Source organism: Dreissena polymorpha, chromosome 6, assembly GCF_020536995.1.
Source record: "Dreissena polymorpha isolate Duluth1 chromosome 6, UMN_Dpol_1.0, whole genome shotgun sequence".
Classification (NCBI taxonomy): Eukaryota; Metazoa; Mollusca; class Bivalvia; order Myida; family Dreissenidae; genus Dreissena; species Dreissena polymorpha.
The window spans coordinates 37,922,730-37,945,560 of NC_068360.1; the positions used below are offsets into that span (position 1 = coordinate 37,922,730).

Below are 22,831 nucleotides of genomic sequence, written 5' to 3' on the forward strand. Positions count from 1 at the left end.
AACTTTTGTTGATGTCGTCGTATAAAATAATCGCCATTTTTCTTGTCAATTTTCAGAAATGTTAATGCAGCATCAACATACTAACACAAGATCGCGTAAAGAGAAAAATAATGCATTTAATGTCAACCGTACTTTCGTTTGACAACGGATCATTTAAATTTCCTGCAACGATCTATTAGTTTAAACATATTTTATTTCCACATCGACAATTACAAATGAATTACAATTCACGAAGTATTATATGGATAACGATATCTATTCATACGACACACGAACACCAAATCCGATCTTTAAAAAAAGACAGTTCCGCTCGGTAAAATATCGTGTATATTTTTTAATAAATAACTGGTAACAAGATGACCTGTTAATTCTTATCAATTGTCTTTGATATTTGTAAATTGTTTATTGGTGTTATTAAACAAATTAGCAAATACCGTTAATCAATCTACACTTATATTATGTCACTATTATTTATTGTGCTGTAACATTGTATTATGTGTATGCAATAAAATTTTGGACTTCGACTTGGTTTGATAACACAGTTTGTTGACGGGATTTATTAATCATCTCTTTCACCAAGGCAATTAGCGGATTAGACGAATTAGTTCAACAAGGTGCTGACGGGCTTTATCGATCGCATTTGATCGGGTGCCGTTTGTACGGGTATACAATTAAATCGGGTGCCGTTTGTCCGGGTAAACAATTAAATCGGGTGCCGATTGTCCGGGTCGACAAATTTACTGGGTGCCGACTGTCCGCGTATGCAAAAAAACACTGGGTGCCGATTGTCAAGCTGCCGTTTGTCCGGATGTCGCAAGCTATACGTGCACAAACGAGAAAGCATTTCCGAAATTTTAACAAAAACAAACAATTCTTAAATAAACAACAAGTAAATCTTCACGCAGAACGTAAATCTTCACGCAGAAACTGTAGAAACAAAACATAAAGTACATCACGCTCGATGTACGACATGTAAAATGATTCTGGAACGAGGGTAAACAATAGAAAATATTTGACGATTGTTAACAATCAAGTTACAATGTATACAAATTTACATACAAATGTAACAAAACATTCTAGAACTTTGCAAACATTATAAGGTCTGCAATATCGAAATATACACGTTCATTCACATTTACCTGTATTTCATCGGGAACCACCGAGGCCGCGGTGGTCCACCGCGATCATGGTGGTCCACCGTGAGATCAATTTCCCGATAATGCCGAGACTGACACCGCAATTCGCCACGGCGAAATCACCGTGTTCAACGGTTTATCGTGGTGAGATAGTAATTGTCCACTCTGGGCTGAATCACGGGGATTCGATGTGGATGGCAGAAATCGCGCTACACGTAGTGTGTACATAGTAAGCTCCAGGTTACGCATACCCCCACCCTGTACTTGTACGTATTAAGAACAGCTAGATACTAAATAAACAATTTTAAAGCCATAAACCTTATTCAGTGAAGAATTAAAGAACGGTTCAAACGACATAGTATGCGATGAACAACTTACACGTTATTATATAAATCAAAGATTGTTATAAATAAATTAAAAACGAAAGTAACAAAACAGGACATTATTATTCGATTCATGGCTTACTTCCCATACGGGCTGAAATTTAAGTGGCAGGAAATCTCTTCAAAAAGCCTTTATCTCTGCACACGAAAAGACCAGGGTCAATAATAACTTTGAAAAAACATAAGAGAAAGTGACATGGTTTGTACTGTGTGCTTATCGGGAACGTTATCTGTGGATTAAAAACAAGTCATCTATACATCGTCAAGTGTAATATACATATAATGATAATAACAGTATGTAATAAATTTCTGCATGAAAAGAAAGAAAAGAAATTGCTATACAAGGAAGGAGTTAAGTTTCTAGGGCCCTGCACTTCTTCGCAATGTTTTGTATACATACAGTTTAATTGCTGCAATGCGTAGGGATTTATGCTTGGCACATCACAAGGCAATGTCTGAATGAATGAAGAAAGTTATGGTCATTGATCTCGGTATTTTCTCTAAAATCCATGCATCATAATAGGAGTAATTTAAATATATTCACGACTTGCGGACTTATCAGAGGTTTACATTCATTTTGTGCTAAGAATGTTCTTCTTCGTACAAGAAAATTGACTTAACGGCAATATATCTGCAAATCATGAAGAGTGATATGGTTCTTGAACTCTCGACTTCCTCTCTAATATGTCTTTCATATGGGGCATACACTATCACGTGATATTAATAGCACGGATATTGTGAATAAACTTTTATGTATTTATATAAAAGTTATGTGTAAAGAAAGACAACAACGCAGCCATTGGTTACCAACATATAATTTTTTGCTTTTTATAAAAACCACAAAACGTGATTTATGTATAAAATCATTTTAGATGCACACAGCTAAAAACTCAATGCCATGTGTTTGTATGACAATTTAAAGACAATTAAAGTGATGTATCAAAAAATTAAGCTCAATACGATTTGTCTTAAACTGAAGTTTAAACAAATGCATACATTCTTTCGCTTCTGTGTGTTATAACATTGTATTTATTATTAAGAATGTATTTTTGTTCCTCTATCTACAAAACATTAAAGTTATTCATTTTGCACAAACAAAAAGATGTACAAAACAGTTGTTATTTCCTAACATTAAGAATGCGCATTAAACAAGTTTTGAAACTCGAACTATAAACGTTACAGGAATATCATGCTCCGCACTGATTTTACTTTGAATCGTTTTATTATGTCTGCGAAGATTGTGAAATATTCTACAATTGCATATATTAAATCAATTTTAACTGTATGATCTTTGTTATATGCATTATGTATGTAACTAATGTATAAACATGATTGTCCACAATGTTTACAAATAATGCTGCTCCAAACAAGACAGTGCTTTAGATGGAATGGGAGGGTGTGACCCTGTGACCCTTTCTTAAACTCAAAATATATGACTTTACTTTTTACGAACATAAGCTTTATAAACAATAACATAGAGAACAAAAAGAAACATCACTTGACACGTCTTAAATAATATGCGTTCACATGCTACAACAATAACGTTAATTGACACAACAAACCACCGTTTATAGCGCAAATATTGTTCACTGCTCCTTGAACTTGAGCACAATTCTTGAGACATATGGGGCAGCTCTGGACCTTGGTACCGCAGTCCTCGCAAGCGAAACAGTGGCAACAGGGCAGGTAGGTCAAGACCACACGCCGGACCTTGCAAATCTTACATCTTAGTAACCCTTGCAGCTTTTGGATTTCCTGAAGATCGTCTTCGATGGTTGAAGAGTCGTTTCCTTTAAATTTGGATACAAGCTCGTACGGTCCATGTTGTACAAAACGCATGTATCCATGTTACTGTTATATATTGTTTTTCATTTATAATGAGGGATAATAAACAAATCTGATATTTGTACAATTATAATAATCAAATCGTGCTAAAACAATCAAAAAGGATGTTAAAATGCGTATTATTATGAACATAAATTACTGAAATAAATACCTTAATTGTACTTACTTCAATAATCAAAAGTAATAAATATAGTACACATAAACCAGAAAATTCGTATACTGCATCAATTATTGTCTTTGCGCTATAACAAGATAAGCTAAAAATTTGCCATGTTAATGACACAACATGAAAATAATCACTTATTAACTATATACCACATATACACCATATGCAATATAACATTACAACACTTTTGTTTTCGGTTTTACGTCGTTTACATCAGTATTTCACTAAATCACGGCGGTCTGTTAACCGACTCACAATTTTTCTGTGATGACTAGTTTATCAGTAATAAGTGTTCGTCATTATGACAATAATTGACAACTATCCGATTTGAATCAGTAGTATGATGAGAATTGCCGAAGAAAGAAGTTCATGATCAATCTCCACACACTTTGTGGCAGGTCGCGGATCTAACCAACGATCCCCTGATATGAAGTCCAGCACTTAATTGAGCTGGCCGACCCGACTTGCGCTGCGGTACACAAGTTGTTTGAACCAGTTACATAATGGTACGACATATTCATCAATTCGGTTTCGTTTCAGCCATTAATTTATTATTGAAAGGTAACCCATCGTTTGTCCTCCATAGTATACAAGATGAAAAACATGATTGGTTTATGTGACTTATGTTAAAATGTATTAAGTTATTGACAACAGGAAGTCTTGCTTCCGTTGCTATTTATATATTTAAACGAGCGGGATTGAAACCTCTAACCTTTTATAACACACTCATGGCCATAATTGGACTATACAATCTGGTTGAACAATTTCGATATTTAACAAAAATATACGAACATTTCCCATTTAATTAACTACTTTTAGATCATTAATTTTATGTGTTTGTTATTCGATGTTTCATTACATTGAAGTTATCTCAAAAGTATTCCTTACTTTTGGACAAAACCCTATCCTATCCTTGAAATGTCATTTCATAGGATGAACAATTGTTTTGATGACCCTTCATCATCAAGCAAGCTTTCTAGTCCTTGAGCTAAAACAGTTCTAAACAGAAGTAGCATATTTTATTACAGGTTTCCATTAAAAAAGTTATGTTTTCCTTCACAAATATATGTAAATATCTTGATACGTATCGCGATAGAGTGTTACTGTGCGATATAGTGTTGTGCGCTGATTGCAGATCGCGATAGCCCTACAACTCATCGACATCTTTACCTGTAGTAGGATCCTCGTCGCTCGAGATACAAGGGCAAGATTGGGCTGGTGTTTCTGTTAAACATAAGTTAAAACGAACACTTTCAAAATGCAGTTGAGGTACTTGCAAATAGTGATTAAAAACCTAGTGTTTACCGGGAAACGCTCATGTTTTAAACATTGGCATGCACGAAGAATAATTGAGGTACAAAACTAAGCCATTTCCATATTGCATTTCGAGTTTGCATTATTACTTATTCGCTTTTCAATCAACTACTGCAGAATTCATACGCCGAGTCAGACACGTTCATATTCCCTAATTATTCCATTTTCAATTAAATACTGCAAAGTGTATACGCCTAGTCGGATACGTTAATATTTTCTACCACGTCATCGACAGTGTTCACCTGTAGCCTGATCCTTTTCGCTCCGGATAGGAAGGAACGATGGTGTCAGTGTTCCTGGTGAAAAAACGTCATGCTTTGAACAAAAGGAATGATCTATGAAAAAATTCGTAAAACAAACAAATTGAAACAATTTTTGCAATCTTGCTTTTCCAAAGGTTGCATTTCGAATGTGAATTATTATTTATTTGATCTACCATAAAATGCTCCATATTGACACGCCGAGTCAGATAAATCAATGTTTCCTACAAATAATCGACAGTGTTTACCTGTAGTCTGATATGCGACGCTTGAGATACGATGGTACGGAATAGCAAGGGTTCCTGTTAAAATTCAATTTGAAATTTGAATTGAAATTGACCAACACAACAGTGGAGACATAAGTATGTTACTGTTGTCTAAATTATGTACAGGACAATATGCATTCAGCGCTGCTTGAGAATAGAGAAAGATATTTTTAGCATAAATGGTGCGATGGATACCTAGATTTTAATGACAAATTCCGAGTCATGTTATGTACCAATACCATGCACTAAGAACAAAATGCAGGCACATTTAAACAATCGATTCCAAAGGTTGCATTAAGAAACTGTATTATTGATATATTTGATATTTTATATACCACTTCCTATTTTTAAGCCAAGTCAGGTGCACGTCTTGTGAATAAAACGGAATATATGATAATGTTGGTTTAACAAATATAGCTATTTCGGTGCAATTGTTAACGAAACATTAGACACATAAGCACCACTTTTTGTGCAAATAATGGTTACATGAGAAGCGACAAATATACACATGATACAGGGTCTAAATCCTGCCCTAAGGCAGAGTATAATAAGACGTAGGACTGACCTGGATATGGTGCATTGCCGCTGGGTGTGGGGGCGGGATATGACCCATGGTATGAGCCGCCCGGGGGGGTTTGGCGGGTTCTGGGCACCACCCACGCTAAGCATCGGCATACCACTTCCTGAAACAAAACAATTAGTGAGAGTTGAATGTGCCATAATGAAGTGTACTAGTATGCAATATTATATAATGCAATGATCTTTATGCAATTTTATTAATAAAATGTTATATAATACTATGTTATTTAATAAAATGTGCTATCATACAATATACTATAATGCAATCTGCTATAAGACAATATGCTATAATGCAATGAACAACTCTATGGGCTGACCTGGATATGATGTATTATAGCTGGATGCAGGGGCGGGGTATGTTCCAGGGTTGGAGCTGCCAGGGGGATTGGGTGGGTTTTGGGCACCACCTACACTCAGCATCGGCATACCATGTCCTGAAACAAAACAATTAGTGAGAGTTGAATGTGCAATAATGCAGTGTACTCGTATGCAATATTCTATAATGCTTTGATCTTACATGCACATTTATAAATACAATGTTATATAATACTATGTTATTTAATAAAGTGTGCTATCATACAATATTCTATTATGCAATCTGCTATAACACAATATGCAAAGAAATGAACACCACTATGGACTGACCTAAATATGATGTATTGTAGCTGGATGCAGGAGCGGGGTATGTTCCAGGGTTGGAGCTGCCTGGGGGGTTAGGAGGGTTTTGGGAACAACCCACACTCAGGGTCGGCATACCATGTCCTGAAACAAAACAATTAGTGAGAGATGAATGTTCCGTAATGCAATTTACTAGGATGCAATATGCTATAATGCAATGATCTTTTATGCCATTTTATTAATACAATGTTATATAATACTATGTTATTCAATAGTATGTGTTATTATACAATATGCTATAATGCAATTTTCTAACACAATAATGCAATGAACAACACTATGGACTGACCTGGATATGGTGTATTGCAGCTGGGTGTAAGGGCAGGATATGATCCAGGGCTGGAGCTGCCCGGGGGATTGGGCGGGGTTTGGGCACCACCCACACTCAGCGTCGGCATACCATGTCCTGAAACAAAACAAATAGTGAGAGTTGAATGTGTCATTATGCAGTGTACTATTATGCAATATGCTATTATGCAATGTGGTATAATGCAATAATCCTAAATGCAATTGTATTAATACAATGATATGTATTCAATGTTATTTAATAACATGTTCTAGTATGCAATATGCTATAATTCAGTCTTCTATAACACAATTTGCTATAATGAAATGAACCCTATGGTGGACAGACCTGGATATGGTGTATGATAGCTGGATACAGGGGCGGTATATGTTCCAGGGTAGGAGCTGTCCCCCGGGGGCTTTGGTTGGTTCTGGTCGGCACCAACACTCGTCATTGGCAAACCATATCCTAAAACATAACAATATAATTAAAGTTAAATTTGCTATAATTAAGTGTACTGTAATGCAATATGCTATTATTAAATTTGCTATTTAGCGAAATGTTCTTCATTGCAATTGTATGTAATACTATGTGCCATAGTGCAACGTTATTGAATATAATGTGTTACCATGCAATATGCTATTATGCTATGTGTTTTAAAGCAAAACACCATCATGTAATGTAAACCACTATGGACTGACCTGGATATGGCGTGTTGTAGCTGGATGTAGGGGCGGAGTATGCCCCGTGGTAAGAGCTGTCCGTGGGGTAGGGCAGGTTCTGGGCACAACCCACACTTGGCATCGGAGTACAGTACCCTGAAACAAACAAAACAGTTAAAGTTTACTGTACAATAATGAAATGTGCCATACTTCAATGTGCTATGTAGCAATGTTCTTTATTGCAATGTTATTTAATAATATGTGTCATAATGCTATGTTATTTAATACAGTGATCTATCATGCAATATGCCATAATGCAACGCATACCACTTTGGACTGATCTGAATAGGGCGGGTACCCTGAGAAACAAACGCGTATGTTACTGTTATGTGAATCTTAAGTATTTGTGTTATACCACGCTTGTCTTTATATGTTTAAACGAAAATTATTAACTGTCAAGATTTCAATCACTGAATTGCTACAAGTTTACCCATACAAACATAACAGTTACGGAGGGGTCTATGACTCACCTACAGCAGAGGGCAACATGCAAGTAACATGATTCAGTATAATTTCTGCTCTATCGGTCTCGCGTTTTGGTTTATTTGTATATTATCTGTGAAACAAAATAAGAGCGAACATGAACGTTTTATCACGCCAGAACGACAAGTTAATACAGACACCCATCGTTATTGCGCCCATTTTTTTAAGTTGGGTTCCTTATTTTGTCATGCAAAGCAGTGAACGGCTCTGTAGATTGTTCATGCAAGAACACGAAGTAAATGTTATTGTACATTCAAATTGTGATATAACACTTAGAATCTTATAATGTCTTACCAAATAGACACAATTCGGGTCTAACAGTACACTATAACCGATGCGTGCGATGTAAACAATTTAATTTATGTTTAAGTATATACTGGTTGGGAAAATATTATATTAGACGGAGAGGGGATAATATTTGAAATCGACTGACAGAACTGATACTGATACGAGAACACGGATAAGGGAAAATTCTCTTGTTTAACTGTTTGAGTCATGAATGGCCACGAATGTGAAAAACAGACTATGGAGGATTTGTTTATTAGGTACAGCTTCATGATGCTTATGCTTAAGAGGAGACAGATAACTTAAATGAATTGTGGACCATGGAAAGCAAGGTTATGCTAATTAACTCTTTGCAACGAAATGTTAGAAAATCAACATGCAAGGGTAGGGACGGAAAAATTGCCAGCGAAATCAGTTATAAGGATTTGAAACCAGAAGCGGTTTAGGCCGCTCATCAGCACGCAACACAATATTGAGTCACTGTCCGTGGCTCCAGTAGCTACAGAAACGTCGGGTTCGATTTCGGTGGTGAGCAATTATTATCAGGTCCGTGTTTTTCCTGAGAAAATGTCAACCAGTACCGGCTTTTCTCAGTTCGCGCGTGTAGCTGTGTTTACAAGAGGTCGACCAAACAACTGAATTGTTTGCGGAGGCCTTCGCACAAACCAACAAGCAAGTAGTTAAGAGAAGAGTACAATTTTGACTTCACTCGATTTTATGCTGATAGAGTATTTACACAGAAATAAAAAGACATTATAAATTGTTGGCAATTTCACGAGGCAAATGCATGCCATTCAATATTGTTAATAAAAAAAATCGAATTGACGTCGATTCAAGCGGACCATGTGTTATTTGCACCACTGGCATTGCTTCGAAAATTCCAAATCCAGCAAATTAATTATTCTTTTTCAGTAAAAAGTGTTTTCCGTTTCTAGCTACTGAAATAAGACATTGTATTTCAATTATCCAATGTTCATATTTGGAAAAATCGATTAAATATGTTGACATGAAAAATGCATCTTTAATATGGCTTCTTTTTGCTAAACCTTTATCTAACTAATGACTAGACCATTTTATAGAGATATTTGATCCATTACTCAATTTGTATCATGCTCATAAAATATGGAAAGTATGATATATTATCAATATTATTTAATGCATAAAAGTATTTGTTATATCAAGTGAGTGTTATAAATTTACTCAAGTTATACAACTGCTGATGGCAAAATGGAGGAGCAATGTTAATCGAAAGAAGCTGGTTGTGTTTGAGTAACATTCTAGATTGCTCATTTAACAAAATGTGCTTTGGCAGCGCATATGAGAACTATGCAAGAACCATATGAAGCCAATTAGCATATTATACGTATATATATATATATATATATATATAGGGAGAAAGGTGTGTGAACAACCAGATACACAGACAGACATACATATTCCCATTTGAGACTTCGGCGTGTGCGCCTAGCTACGGTGCAGAACGAGACATACATACTATGAAATCCCCATCCCCCAAAAAAGGATGGTTCATTCACAGCTATATATCTCGCACTTACACCGCAACACATCTCGACGTGGGAACAATTTTTACATACACAGAATGGACAATGTTACATACATAGACACTTATTTACAAACATGAAACCATAGTTGTATTAGGGCAAGATCCGATAAGGATTCTAAACTACCCTCACACTATGTTAGAGACACCGTGGAAATCCGTTGGATCTAGAAGATACAGTTAAAATTATTAATATATTTGTGTATTAACAGGGAAATAATTATATTTCACAACAACGACATTTCCAGGATCTATTGATAGATACTCGTTCACAGTCGATAATTTATATATAGGGAGAAAGGTGTGTGAACAACCAGATACACAGACAGACATACAAATTCCCATTTGAGACTTCGGCGTGTGCGCCTAGCTACGGTGCAGAACGAGACAGACATACTATGAAATCCCCATCCCCCCAAAAAGGATGGTTCATTCACAGCTATATATCTCGCACTTACACCGCAACACATCTCGACGTGGGAACAATTTTTACATACACAGAATGGACAATGTTACATACATAGACACTTATTTACAAACATGAAACCATAGTTGTATTAGGGCAAGATCCGATAAGGATTCTAAACTACCCTCACACTATGTTAGAGACACCGTGGAAATCCGTTGGATCTAGAAGATACAGTGAAATTATGAATATATTTGTGTATTAACAGGAAGATAATTATATTTCACAACAACGACATTTCCTATTTCCAGGATCTATTAATAGATACTCGTTCACAGTCGATAATTTATATATAGGGAGAAAGGTGTGAACAACCAGATACACAGACAGACATACATATTCCCATTTGAGACTTCGGCGTGTGCGCCTAGCTACGGTGCAGAACGAGACATACATACTATGAAATCCCCATCCCCCAAAAAAGGATGGTTCATTCACAGCTATATATCTCGCACTTACACCGCAACACATCTCGACGTGGGAACAATTTTTACACACACAGAATGGACAATGTTACATACATAGACACTTATTTACAAACATGAAACCATAGTTGTATTAGGGCAAGATCCGATAAGGATTCTAAACTACCCTCACATTATGTTAGAGACACCGCGGAAATCCGTTGGATCAAGAAGAAACAGTGAAATTATGAATATATTTGTGTATTAACAGGGAGATAATTATATTTCACAACAACGACATTTCCTATTTCCAGGATCTATTAATAGATACTCGTTCACAGTCGATAATTTATATATAGGGAGAAAGGTGTGTGAACATCCAGATACACAGACAGACATACATATTCCCATTTGAGACTTCGGCGTATGCGCCTAGCTTCGGTGCAGAACGAGACATACATACTATGAAATCCACATCCCCCAAAAAAGGATGGTTCATTAACAGCTATATATCTCGCACTTACACCGCAACACATCTCGACGTGGGAACAATTTTTACATACACAGAATGGACAATGTTACATACATAGACACTTATTTACAAATATGAAACCATAGTTGTATTAGGGCAAGATCCGATAAGGTATCTAAACTACCCTCACACTATATATATATAAGTAACACACATTTACCCATATAGGCCCTTCATGGTTCCAAGCTGCAAAATATATATGTTAATTGTTACCGCTTATTTCATCGCATGTTTGCATTATAATACATTAACCCATTACTGTCTAGCGTCCTATATTTTGGACACCTAGGAAATCTAGTCAGTGTTTATTATTTCAGTGATAAATATACAGTTATCTCTGTTGTGTGGCTGTGCTATCAGTCCTTTGTATCAGGTAAGATTAATTTGAGATGAAACAGAAAGAGATTTCATGCATTCACAAGGCTGCATTTAACGACAAGGGGCACATTTTTCTTGGACTGACATTGGCTAAAAAAAGGTATGTATTTATTTATGCTCAATTATACATTTTTTGTAATAAAGTAAAAATTATAGATTTGTAATATTGAAATATGTGATTTTTATAATGTTCACTAATGGAAATATAAGTATTTACTTATTTTCCCTTGACTTTTTACTAATCAATATGATGTCCCAAATTTGGGACGCTAAGCACATATGTGTTAAATTTGCGATTTAGTATGGTCTGTAAAAATAACAAATAATAATATTTTACAACTACATTTATATACATTTATGTTAACAGGCTCACTCTAAATGATGTTTTGCATCTTCTTGAAGATGGTACAGACTTTCAAGAAGCTGATGTGGATAGCGGGGATGAAGACCTCAGAGGCAATATAAACAATTTGACAGGAAACCAACTTCGTGCTGATGTGACTGTTTCTGTGCGAAATGCCACCGCATCAGTCTTAAACATCACAGACACTAACCATTCGGACACATCGCAAGATGAGGCTAGTGATGTAGATTCTGTGTCCGAATTCTGTGTCCTATGCATCGGGCACCACTATTAACTATGACGTTCAGATCCCTGTGCAACAAAACCAGAATGAGCAACGGATGCGCAACATTCTTAGAAGGGAAAGGCGGCCACAAAATCACTCCAGTAAAAAGGGTCCAGCGCTGGTCAAAACGTGAAACAAGGATTATAGAAGTGCAACAGCCAAAGGTTATTGCGGAATACAACAAATGTATTGGAGGTGTTGATCGTATGGATCAAAATATCAACACCTACAGAATTAAATCGGATAAAGAAATGGTGGTGGGCACTGTTTGTGTTTATCCCGGACATGGTTGTGCAAAATGCATGGATCCTGTACAGATTATCTGCCAAATATCAGAACCAACCCATGGATCTTCTAAATTTCAGGCGGGAAATATGCAAAGTTTATCTTATGCGGTATTCCCAACGAGCTTTGCGTGGACGTCCGGTTGGGAGGGTCATGCACATTAATCGTAGAGTACCGGCTGCTGTCAGGCAAGACAGGCGCGACCACTACATTGCGCCAAATAACACACAGAAAAGGAGTGCCTTTTGTGGCGGAAAGTCAACCCGGATCCGCGTGAAGTCTGATGTTGGACTCCATGACAGATGTTTCATAGCATTTCATTGCCAGTGATAAGTGGAGATATATATTTCACAATTCATAGACAGGTGATTGGATTGTCATAAACATGCAGAAACACATACATTCATGCATATTTGGAAGTAAATGTGTCATTACGAAAAGATTGAATATATATGAATATTGATATATTATGTGTCTGGCGTCCCAAATTTGGGACATGACTAAAATTGCATAAAGCAATAATATTCCAATAGTAAATATCACTATAAAGTTGTTTAATATCATTCTTGTATAGTTCCTTACAGTTTTTAATAAAATTGCAAAAAAATAATGTGGTCATTAATGGGTTAAACAGATATAACATATTTGAAATTAGTTTTAAATGAAACAGTTATAAATGCGTTATAATTTTCTCACATGTATCCATTCACGCTCACGCCGGATCTGATTTCCATTGTTTGGGTGGATTTTACAAACACAATCGGTGGGTCTTAGGGGTGTATGTCCATTAGCCAGATACAGATTGGGATGTTGGTCACGGCACCTGAAGATTTCAAATATCCTATACACCATCTGAAGTGTGCGCCATGTGGTATATGCGTTTCCAGCAGAATTTTTATCTTAGATATTTTCAGTGTTCTTGAATGTAGAATGACTTCATGTTGTTGGTACAAATCTTACGCGAGACTGGTTTTCGGGGATATTAGGGCGATTGCTTTATGATCGTATATCTTCATATATTTCGAATATGTATAATTCAGATTATCGGCATATTTTAACCAAATGCATTCGGAAACTTTAGGTGAACATCTTAGTTATTCATGATGATTAAAGGAACATGAAAACTATATAACACATTGAGGTCTACGTGTGCTACAATTGTTTCAATACTATATTTACATCAACACTTTCAAAGAATTTGATGGCAACCGCCGCGCGGTGTTTAATATGTCTTGTACGTGACAAGTTTTCATATTACGAGTGCTCTAAGATGTGCTTTCGGATAATAAAATTTCATAACAGTCTCTATATAAAGACCTCGAATCTATATTTTTAGTTAATGTAATTGATTCAGAGAAAGACCTCAGAAAGGTGAAATAAAATTTCATTGAAATAAAGACAAATCTGCTTATTCGAGTTTTCCATTTATTCAATTCACTGCAATTATAATTACACCTTCCTCCAAATTTTAACACATTTGAAGCAAACGGTTTTTTATTTGATTTGGCTGTGGGCTTTCTTAAATAAAAAATGAAATTTATTATCAAACGAAAAACCCTAAATTTAAATTTACTTTGAATATTCATGGACGGTCATATTCAGGGATGTAGGTAGGTTACCCAGTTCGGACCGAAAACTAAAAAGAGCTTGCTTTTAATTGTGCTATCCTAGACGTGTAAACACTTTTAATCGTGTATTTTTTTCGTTAACATGCGCCGCCTTTGAAAAAAATAAAATTGATATAACTAAAATCAAGGAATACAAATAGTAACAGAACAACAATTAATGCTTATAATCATATGTTACAAAGCATCACTAGTTTATCGCTGCTATATAACATATAGCCTGGTGATATCGCGTATCGGTGTATTAAGCATTTGTCTTCAACTTTTTATTTTATCGTAATTAATTTAGTAAAACACATCGATTCGTTGTTATTTAATCTTTTTTGTAAAGAAAATAAATTTCATTTTGATATGATGCGATATTTTATCTCGATATCGGCTTTGTTTTGCTAATGATTGGACGCCATTTTGTTTGATATGAAGAGTATTGCGTGTCGGTGTGCTAACGGTTAGCCGCTTTTTAGATTACTAGCATAAAGTTCGGACCTGTCATTGATGTATTAGATAGAACAAATTGTAAGTTGAACAAAATACATTACATTGAACCATGTATTGCATGATTTTGTCGCTTGTATATATAATATATACAATATATATGCATTTTAGAAAAACAAATACAACATAAAATAAACATCACAACATATTTCAACACAATACCTTAACAATAACCTTTAACTTTCTAGTCCCGTACTGTCAGTAAAGTTCTAACAATTTCACATCGACTTCTCTTCATTTCAAATTTGGTGATGGTGGGAAACTTAAAATAAAAACCTTTAAATTTGAAACACCCAGGTAATTGTTGCGCAATATAATTGTAAACAGAAAAATATGCACTGACATTTGTGGGTGACAGGGATCGTTCCGTCCAGTTGCAAGAGCTCTCTCGATGAGCAATCATTTAACACTGCAAATAACAACAGGCTTTATTTAAAATTGCATTCTCATTTTGAAAACAATACAATATATCATGTGCAAAAATATACTTATACCAATTTTATGTAAATTAAAGTAAAACCTTCAACTCAAATCCATCAATATAATCAACCTTTTGTGAGAAGGGACCCCAATAACTATACATTTTCTTTAATATGTTCTTTTTCCGATGAATGTCTTAACGCAATACAAAACGTATATCATGTGATATATAACAAACAACTGTTGTTTTTTTTCAGCGTTATTGTCCGCCTACTTTGTATTTGATTAGTACACGCCTTCGCGAAAGTTTTTTCCCGCTGTAGTATCCAATCTTAAAACATAACAGTCATTTCTTATTGAAAATCAATACTTTCCCATCGCTCAGGTCGAAATAAATAATAAAATAACGAGGGACATTACCATGAATTTCAGTAAATTGAGTTTTACTGGTATGTAAAAATGAATGCAAAAGCGTTTAATTGTTTTTCGTCGGCTATGTTTGCAACAATAACCACTTTTTTTAATCCGCGTAAAAGAGTTTTGTTAAAAACTCCGTTTTATAGCAATGTTATTTACTTGTAACGATATTAAACTAACCTGCTTGCTATCACATCCGTTTTATTAATGATATTCCATTGTATGACGCTATACCTTGCGACCTATCACGTGTTTGCATGTGACTTAATAGTCGCATTTAATTGTTTACGTTTAACGATATTCAGATGAACCCGACATCCATAAACAAAGTAGTATTTTTTTATTAATGTTTGTCGTTAACGACGTGTAGAGTGTATGCAGGGATTCAGACGGTTTAACGTTTTGGTTAATATTAAAATTTATTGTCGGATTTTGGGGGAATTTGCAGTAGGTGTGTATCTGAAAAGGTTAGTCTTGTTCGAGACTAAAGCTACAGCAAAGGCCAGTTTGTTTGGAGATGTTCCAACAGGGCCTGAAATAAAAATTATTCGATCAGAGAAGCTTGTTGGTTCAGCGGAACGCACCTTACGCTAGCTCAGGCTATAAATCTGACGTACTACTGGGTGTTTCTGTTGCTCAGTGACTTTATAGCCCGCGAGCTTGGCATATCCGAGCACAGCCTGATTGATAGGATGAATTTCGCCCGAGAAGTTTTTCTCTTCGCCTTGAAAAAGATAGCGAGAAAATAGCTGGCCCAGGATGTGTTGTAGAAATACACAAATCTAAATTTTGGAAAGCGAAAGTACCACATAGGAAATAGGATAGAAATAATGTGGGTATTTGGTGGTACTACGGTATAGAAAAAGACACGGAGAGGTGCTTTTTTAGGATAGTGGAGGTCAGGTTGGCTCAAACATCAATTTATTTAATACAGAAATACATTAAAACAGCAACGCAAATAATAAGAGCCTGCTGGAAATCCTACAGCTCGTTAGAAAAAGATGGTTATTTACATTTAAAAGTAAACCACTCTTAAGAATTAAAAAAAAACAGAAACCGGTTCCTGTACGAACTAAGTGGAAAGCGCCTGGCACGCTGTCAAAAAAAGCTTGCTAAAATCAGAAACACAAAAGCAGCTGTACGACAGCTATCTAGTGGAATACGTGATATACAAAAGTACTTGCAAGTTCCTAAAAAGTTTCACTCGTGTCTACACATAATATACCGTCTGCGACTGTCGAAGTCGAGCCGGTGTCAAGCGCAAAACATCTAGACGCAGACACCAGTCTCGATGTTTTCTATGATTAAGTAAATACAATCCTTTAAAAAAACATTGTTATCCTATATATTGTTTGTGTCAATGGCTAGCGCCCCAAGACCCCAACATTTTCGATGGACTCGATAAAAAATGGTGGTCAATTTTTGTTTATTATCTTCTTAGCAACAAAACGCGAAACTGCTAAAAGTGTTTCAAGCATGCGCACTTGTTGTAAACAACTGTGCACCATTTAAATCAAGCCTTAGAATGTATAGCATGGCATTTAAATTATTTAGGATATTGTAAGAACCAGATACACATAACGCAAATGATTTCGATGGACACTTTTTCATAGAAAGAATCGTTGTGACAAATATACCAATGACATGATTTGATAAAAGCAATAGTTCAACGATTCATTTAATGTGCGCTACCGGTATGTATAAATTTGCAAAATAGCTGAGACCATTAAACTATTCTCTTCCTAGAGAATATAGAAGTATTGGATACTTCACTGGTGTAAAGTGAGCGAAAACAGTAATTGTTTGCATCAATGATGTCAGAGGTCGCAAGTATTGTCAATGCTTTATTTCACATTTTTTTACCAGTAATGTTCATCTTTCAGATATCAATGTATCATGAAACGCAAGTCGATAATCACCGCTTTATTACCTTTAATACTCAAGGATTGATAGCTAGATTTAATTACAAAGTTCGAGTGAAAGCTTTGAAATACACCAAACACAAGTCATAGCGTTTATATTTCTGTATTTGAAATGTCCTCTTACCGAATGCCTCATATTTTGGGCTTTGAGATTCAAACTTCTTGATTGCACTAAGGACATCTTTCTTGGCCTTTTCTGGGTGTTTGTACAGAAAAAACACATCCAAAACGCTATATAGGAAGACAAACTAAATAAGCAATTAACTCACTATCATTTAACCAATTTATGCCTAGCGTCTAGAAAAGGGCCTTGTCAAATAGCGTAGACTCAGCTGAGACGCCGCATGATGCGGCATCTCATCAGGGTCTGCGCTGTTTGCTTAAAGGAATTTCTGAAAGAAATATTCAAAATATAGAAATGTATATACTAGACATCCCTAATTTTGGAAATAAATTGATCCAATTTAGAAAAATGGGATAGTCCACCAGGCATCAATGGGTTAAGCAAATAACACTCCTTTATGAGTTATACACATGGAACAGATGGTCAGTTTACCAATTAATACTTTTCCTGGATGTACTGGTTAACCAGTACTATGTTCTACAAAACTTCATGAGCAATCTCACACAAGTAATATGGCCTGATCGGGGATCTTAATCGCGATCTGCAAATTATAGTCTAGTCTCGCGCTCTACAATCAGACCTAAATATATACTTCTTTTGCATAATAGGCCTACTGTTTAGACCGCCAAGTACAAGTTTGGTATATTGAAAAAAGCTGAAGGAATATATGATGGTTTTCTTTTTACATTTGGAAGTGCGGCTGAATTGGTGTAAACTAGTTGACGTGTAGCCACAATGTACAGAAATGTCAAAACGATGAACTATGAACACTTCAAACACTGAATAAGTGGCACTTAATGTTTAATAAAGAGCGTGTTGTTATTTTAGTATAAACAATACAAAATATTGAAAACCGCTAACATGTTTCAAGAGGCAAGAGTCCTTAACTATCCGGTATACACCAATCGATTGAAATGATGATGAGAAAAATGAGAATGATGAAAATGATAAGAAGAAGAAGATGATGATGAAGATGATGATGGTGGTGGTCGAAGTGGTGGTGATGATGATGATGATGATCATGATGATGATGATGATGATCTATCTAATGTTTGAGTTTAATTTATGATTTTTATACATTTAAAAGTATTGTGTGATGTATAAATATCGACATCGACTGTGTTATACTAAGATAATAATTTGTTTATGCTCATGAATAATTTAAATAAGATCCACGTGGTCAGACAGACGGATGAACAGACAGAGGGACCGGATGTTAACCGATAGTCTCTTCCAGTGAAACTGATAGCGATCTAAAAGCACAATTTAAAGAAGCAAATGAATTACGTCCAATGTATACATGCTTCGTATAATCCTGCTTTATGTGCGTATGAAAAAATAACCAGTTACTAAATGCATTAATACATGTCTAAATCTATATACCTTCATAAGTGCAGATTTCAGGAACTGTTCAATCGAAGACATGCTTCGGGACGAATGTTTACATAAGATATGTATATAATATGTTAACAAGGAAAGTAACCAAGATGGAAATTTTTATTCTATTCATAGTAATTAGTAATTTAACATAAGTCACGATAGCCTACATCAGATACAGGCTAATATTTAAGTGACGGGAAGTCTCTTCAAAGTGGCTTTAACTGCGTTAAAAGCTAGCAAGACTTAATGTTCGTGAACTGTGAGTACCTTAAGCCCCATTCCCATACAGATGCCGGATCAACAATGTTCATATCCGGTGTGACGTGAAACTCGTCAGACTATGAAAAGGGTCAGATAAACGGAAAATACAGAGCACTGCGCATGCGCAATGGAACAAAAATAAACAAAATCGTAGTCGTGAGAACGGTCAGATAAAGGTACTTGAGCAATGATTCTTTCTATTATTTAAATATAATTGCAACAGACACATGACAATCTAGGCATAATATTTCATGTACAGCTTCGATTTCAATTTACCTTGAAATTTACTGCAGTTAGATCTATTTACTAAATGTATGTTAAACGACATCGCCATCGGTGCACAATATCGCTAGAGCCTACTCCACTTTAGTTCTGGCTTCCATAACTTTAAATGTCGCTTTTTATGATTTTTGACAGGCGCGACTTTACAGGTCTGTCAATACTATATAAACTGTACGCTGAAGTTTCTTTAGCTAACTCCACTTTGGTGCTTTCAACGTCTTATTTAATAATTTATTAGATTAATTGGGCCACTTAAAGTGTTGAATGTGCTTTTTATACTGAACAAAAACAATTTCGACGCAAGTGACATAATTTATTTAAAGTCTGATGTCTTAACAAAACTTAAATACAGGCGAAATAATTAATTTGAGATAGTTCTTTTGTAACCGACCCTAGGCCTAGCAACCCTTTGTTGATATCTTTCCTATCAATCTGTTCAGTGTCATTGACAGTCTTCATTTTTATAATAACACACTTAACAATGAACTTGTCATGATTTTTATATAAAGCATTCAATAAATTGTATACACGAATTATAACCAACCCACTGTTGATAGTGAATATTTTCTTAATTATTTTCATCTACACCAAAATAGTTGGAAACTGTATATTAAAAAAAAATCCAAATTAAATGTAAATTTCTAGAAAATAAGGATAAGTCCTAGATGAGATATTTTATAAATTGTTTGTTACAAGGCAGTGGCTAGCAGTACGGCCCCGTACGACTAGCCAATATAGGCTAGCCGTACGGGACCGTACGACTAGCCTATATTGGCTTGTCGCACGGCTCTGTACGTTTAGCCTTTCCTATAGGGACTGTCTAGCCGTAGGGCTGTTATAACTAATGAATATATTGATTATTTATTGATCTACGTGCAGATTTCTTTGCCATGCGTAATAAGAAAACGTGTTAATACATGTACTCAAAATGGGTGTGCAGGCTGATTAGATGCTAATTGTTTTTCGCTGCATGAACAGCCCGCAAGATAATCAGTGCATTTGTTTAAGCTACTTAGAAATTGAAATTCCGATTCGTACATAGTATATAAAGGGTGTATAAAATGGAGATATGTCCATGTAAATTTATTTTGCCAAACCACAATTACAGCAATCAATACAAATCACAGTTATGGAATATATAAATATGCATTGTACATGTAAATATCAAATGTATACTTTAAATAAATAATAAATAATCTTAACTTAGTCAATGAAAATTTCACGACTATTGGACATAATACATGTAATTTCGACTATGCATACAAATGAACCTTCAGTGATTCAATGATTGCTTTTTAAATTGTAATTTCTTGCAACGGAAACAAAGATGCTAATTTGACAGTGTGAATTCACAGGCTTATCGGTGTATTTGTTTACTTTTATGAGCTTCAACAAACTAATTACTGATTGACAGCACTGAATGACAATTCTATACTTTATTAGGTTGTACGGCTAGACAATCCCCATAGGAAAGGCTATACGTAAAGAGTCGTACGACTAGCCAATACAGGCTAGCTGTACGGGGCCGTACGACTAGCCAATACAGGCTAGCTGTACGGGGCCGTATGACTAGCCAATACAGGCTAGCCGTACAGGGCCGTATGACTAGCCAATATAGGCTAGCCATACGGGTCCCTATGACTAGCCAATATGGACTAGCCGTACGGGGCCGTTTGACTAGCCAATATAGGCTAGTCGTACGGGGCTGTATGGCTAGCTACTGCCTTGTTAAAATTATCATTAATTAGTGAAGATATTCACCTATAGACAGTTGTGATAAAGAGATCTTTGTCAAGCAAATTGTTGGTTAAGAATTTTTCTCCATCAGACGTTTCAAATAAGGCGAGTCACTGGGTTAAATGCACCTCATACCATTTCGGCGACGGCTTGACATGATTTCTTACAAAAGTTTCTTGTCTGTTTAAGAAATATATAATATTTGCAATTTTTCCACACACATAAATCTTGCAAATAAAAAAATTTCTTTTGTTTCATTTTTTCAGACAACCTGTTCAATACAGATTGATGGTTTCACCATACTGATATAATAATATTATGTTACAGGCTGTTATATTTTCATGAAAATCTTTAATAAATTCAGGTAAAATTTATCCATGTGGTGGGTGCACAGGGCATTTATGATCCTGCAGCTGACCTCTTGTGTAATACATTGTATTGTAAAATATTAATAACAAATAATGAACCTGCAAAGCAATTCAATTTAAGTATTTAACAATTGTGGCTTTATTGAGACATTCTCATCTTGAGGAAATATTTCACTTGTTATGGCAGTTATTGATACAATTGACCACAATTTATCCTGATTCAAATAGCACCACGTTGCATGTGTGGCAAAATGTCCATATTACAATGTATATTCATAAATGTAGATCTTTATAAATTTGTTTTATAATATTTATATTGTATGTGATTTGTATGTGAACTTCACCTATTCTCTAGACAGTCAAACTGTGTCTGTCAAGGGGTACGGACATTAGCCCTCTCTGACATTAGCCCCTAGGACAATAGCCCCTAAGACAATAGCCCCTAGGACAATAGCCCCTTCAAAAAAGTGCACGCTTGGAAATAAGCCACCAGGTGTTTTAAATCGTTCATAACTTTTTTAAAGTAAGTATTTTTATTTCATTTTTTTAATTTCATATGTAAATACATACAATTACTTATATGTTGAGGTCTAATACATATATTTTTTTCAATATATAGCTTGTACCACACACTTAAATTTTAGTGTTTTTCACAATTTCTTTACTATTTAACTATTACTATTGGTGGTTTATTAATTAACTATGAAGTACTTTTTAATTTGAAAAATGTTCATATTTTTGTTATCAATGAAAATTGCATATTTATTATTTCATAATAACAAGGTGAACAAATTGCAAACAGGTACATGTATGAGTCAACAAAAGGGCCAGTGAAACACTACTTCATGAATTATGAATTGTTACTAAAAATCTTATAATGTCATCTTGATATTTATATAATTTTCTACTTTTTAATTGCATTTAATTTTAAAAAAGATGAAATTAGATACCGGGTACCTAAAAAGGAATTTAAAAATAGGGAGGGGCTAACGTCCTAAGGGGCTTTTGTCGCATGCATATCTTTACGAGTTCAAGTGTTGAATAGAATTTGTATGTATAAAATAAATGATTTATTATTATTTCTATAAAAGTTAACATATACAATACTACATGGCTTTGGTTTTTTAAGTATTGCAGTCTTC

The 22,831-nt window shown here is 35.2% G+C and overlaps 1 protein-coding gene across 1 annotated transcript; it reads right to left on the bottom strand.

Moving 5' to 3' along the window:
• Window positions 1–5,082: 5,082 nt before the first annotated feature.
• LOC127835598 (uncharacterized) lies at window positions 5,083–20,043 on the bottom strand. The gene is made up of 9 exons (XM_052362034.1): window positions 19,976–20,043; window positions 17,662–17,768; window positions 7,615–7,731; window positions 7,262–7,381; window positions 6,917–7,033; window positions 6,595–6,711; window positions 6,267–6,383; window positions 5,936–6,053; window positions 5,083–5,140 (listed from the first exon to the last, which is right to left on the bottom strand). Exons 1-9 carry the CDS (start codon window positions 20,041–20,043, stop codon window positions 5,083–5,085), a joined length of 939 nt encoding a protein of 312 aa, XP_052217994.1.
• Between the last annotated feature and the right edge of the window lie 2,788 nt (window positions 20,044–22,831).

Excerpts from the sequence above, each read along its gene's own strand:
- LOC127835598 (XM_052362034.1), bottom strand. The coding sequence starts at position 20,043 with ATGAAGACTGTCAATGACACTGAACAGATTGATAGGAAAGATATCAAC. Across the intron at positions 7,382-7,614 it reads CTACAACACGCCATATCCAG|GATATGGTTTGCCAATGACG; the intron begins GTCAGTCCATAG and ends GTTATGTTTTAG. Across the intron at positions 6,054-6,266 it reads CTATAATACATCATATCCAG|GAAGTGGTATGCCGATGCTT; the intron begins GTCAGCCCATAG and ends GTTTTGTTTCAG.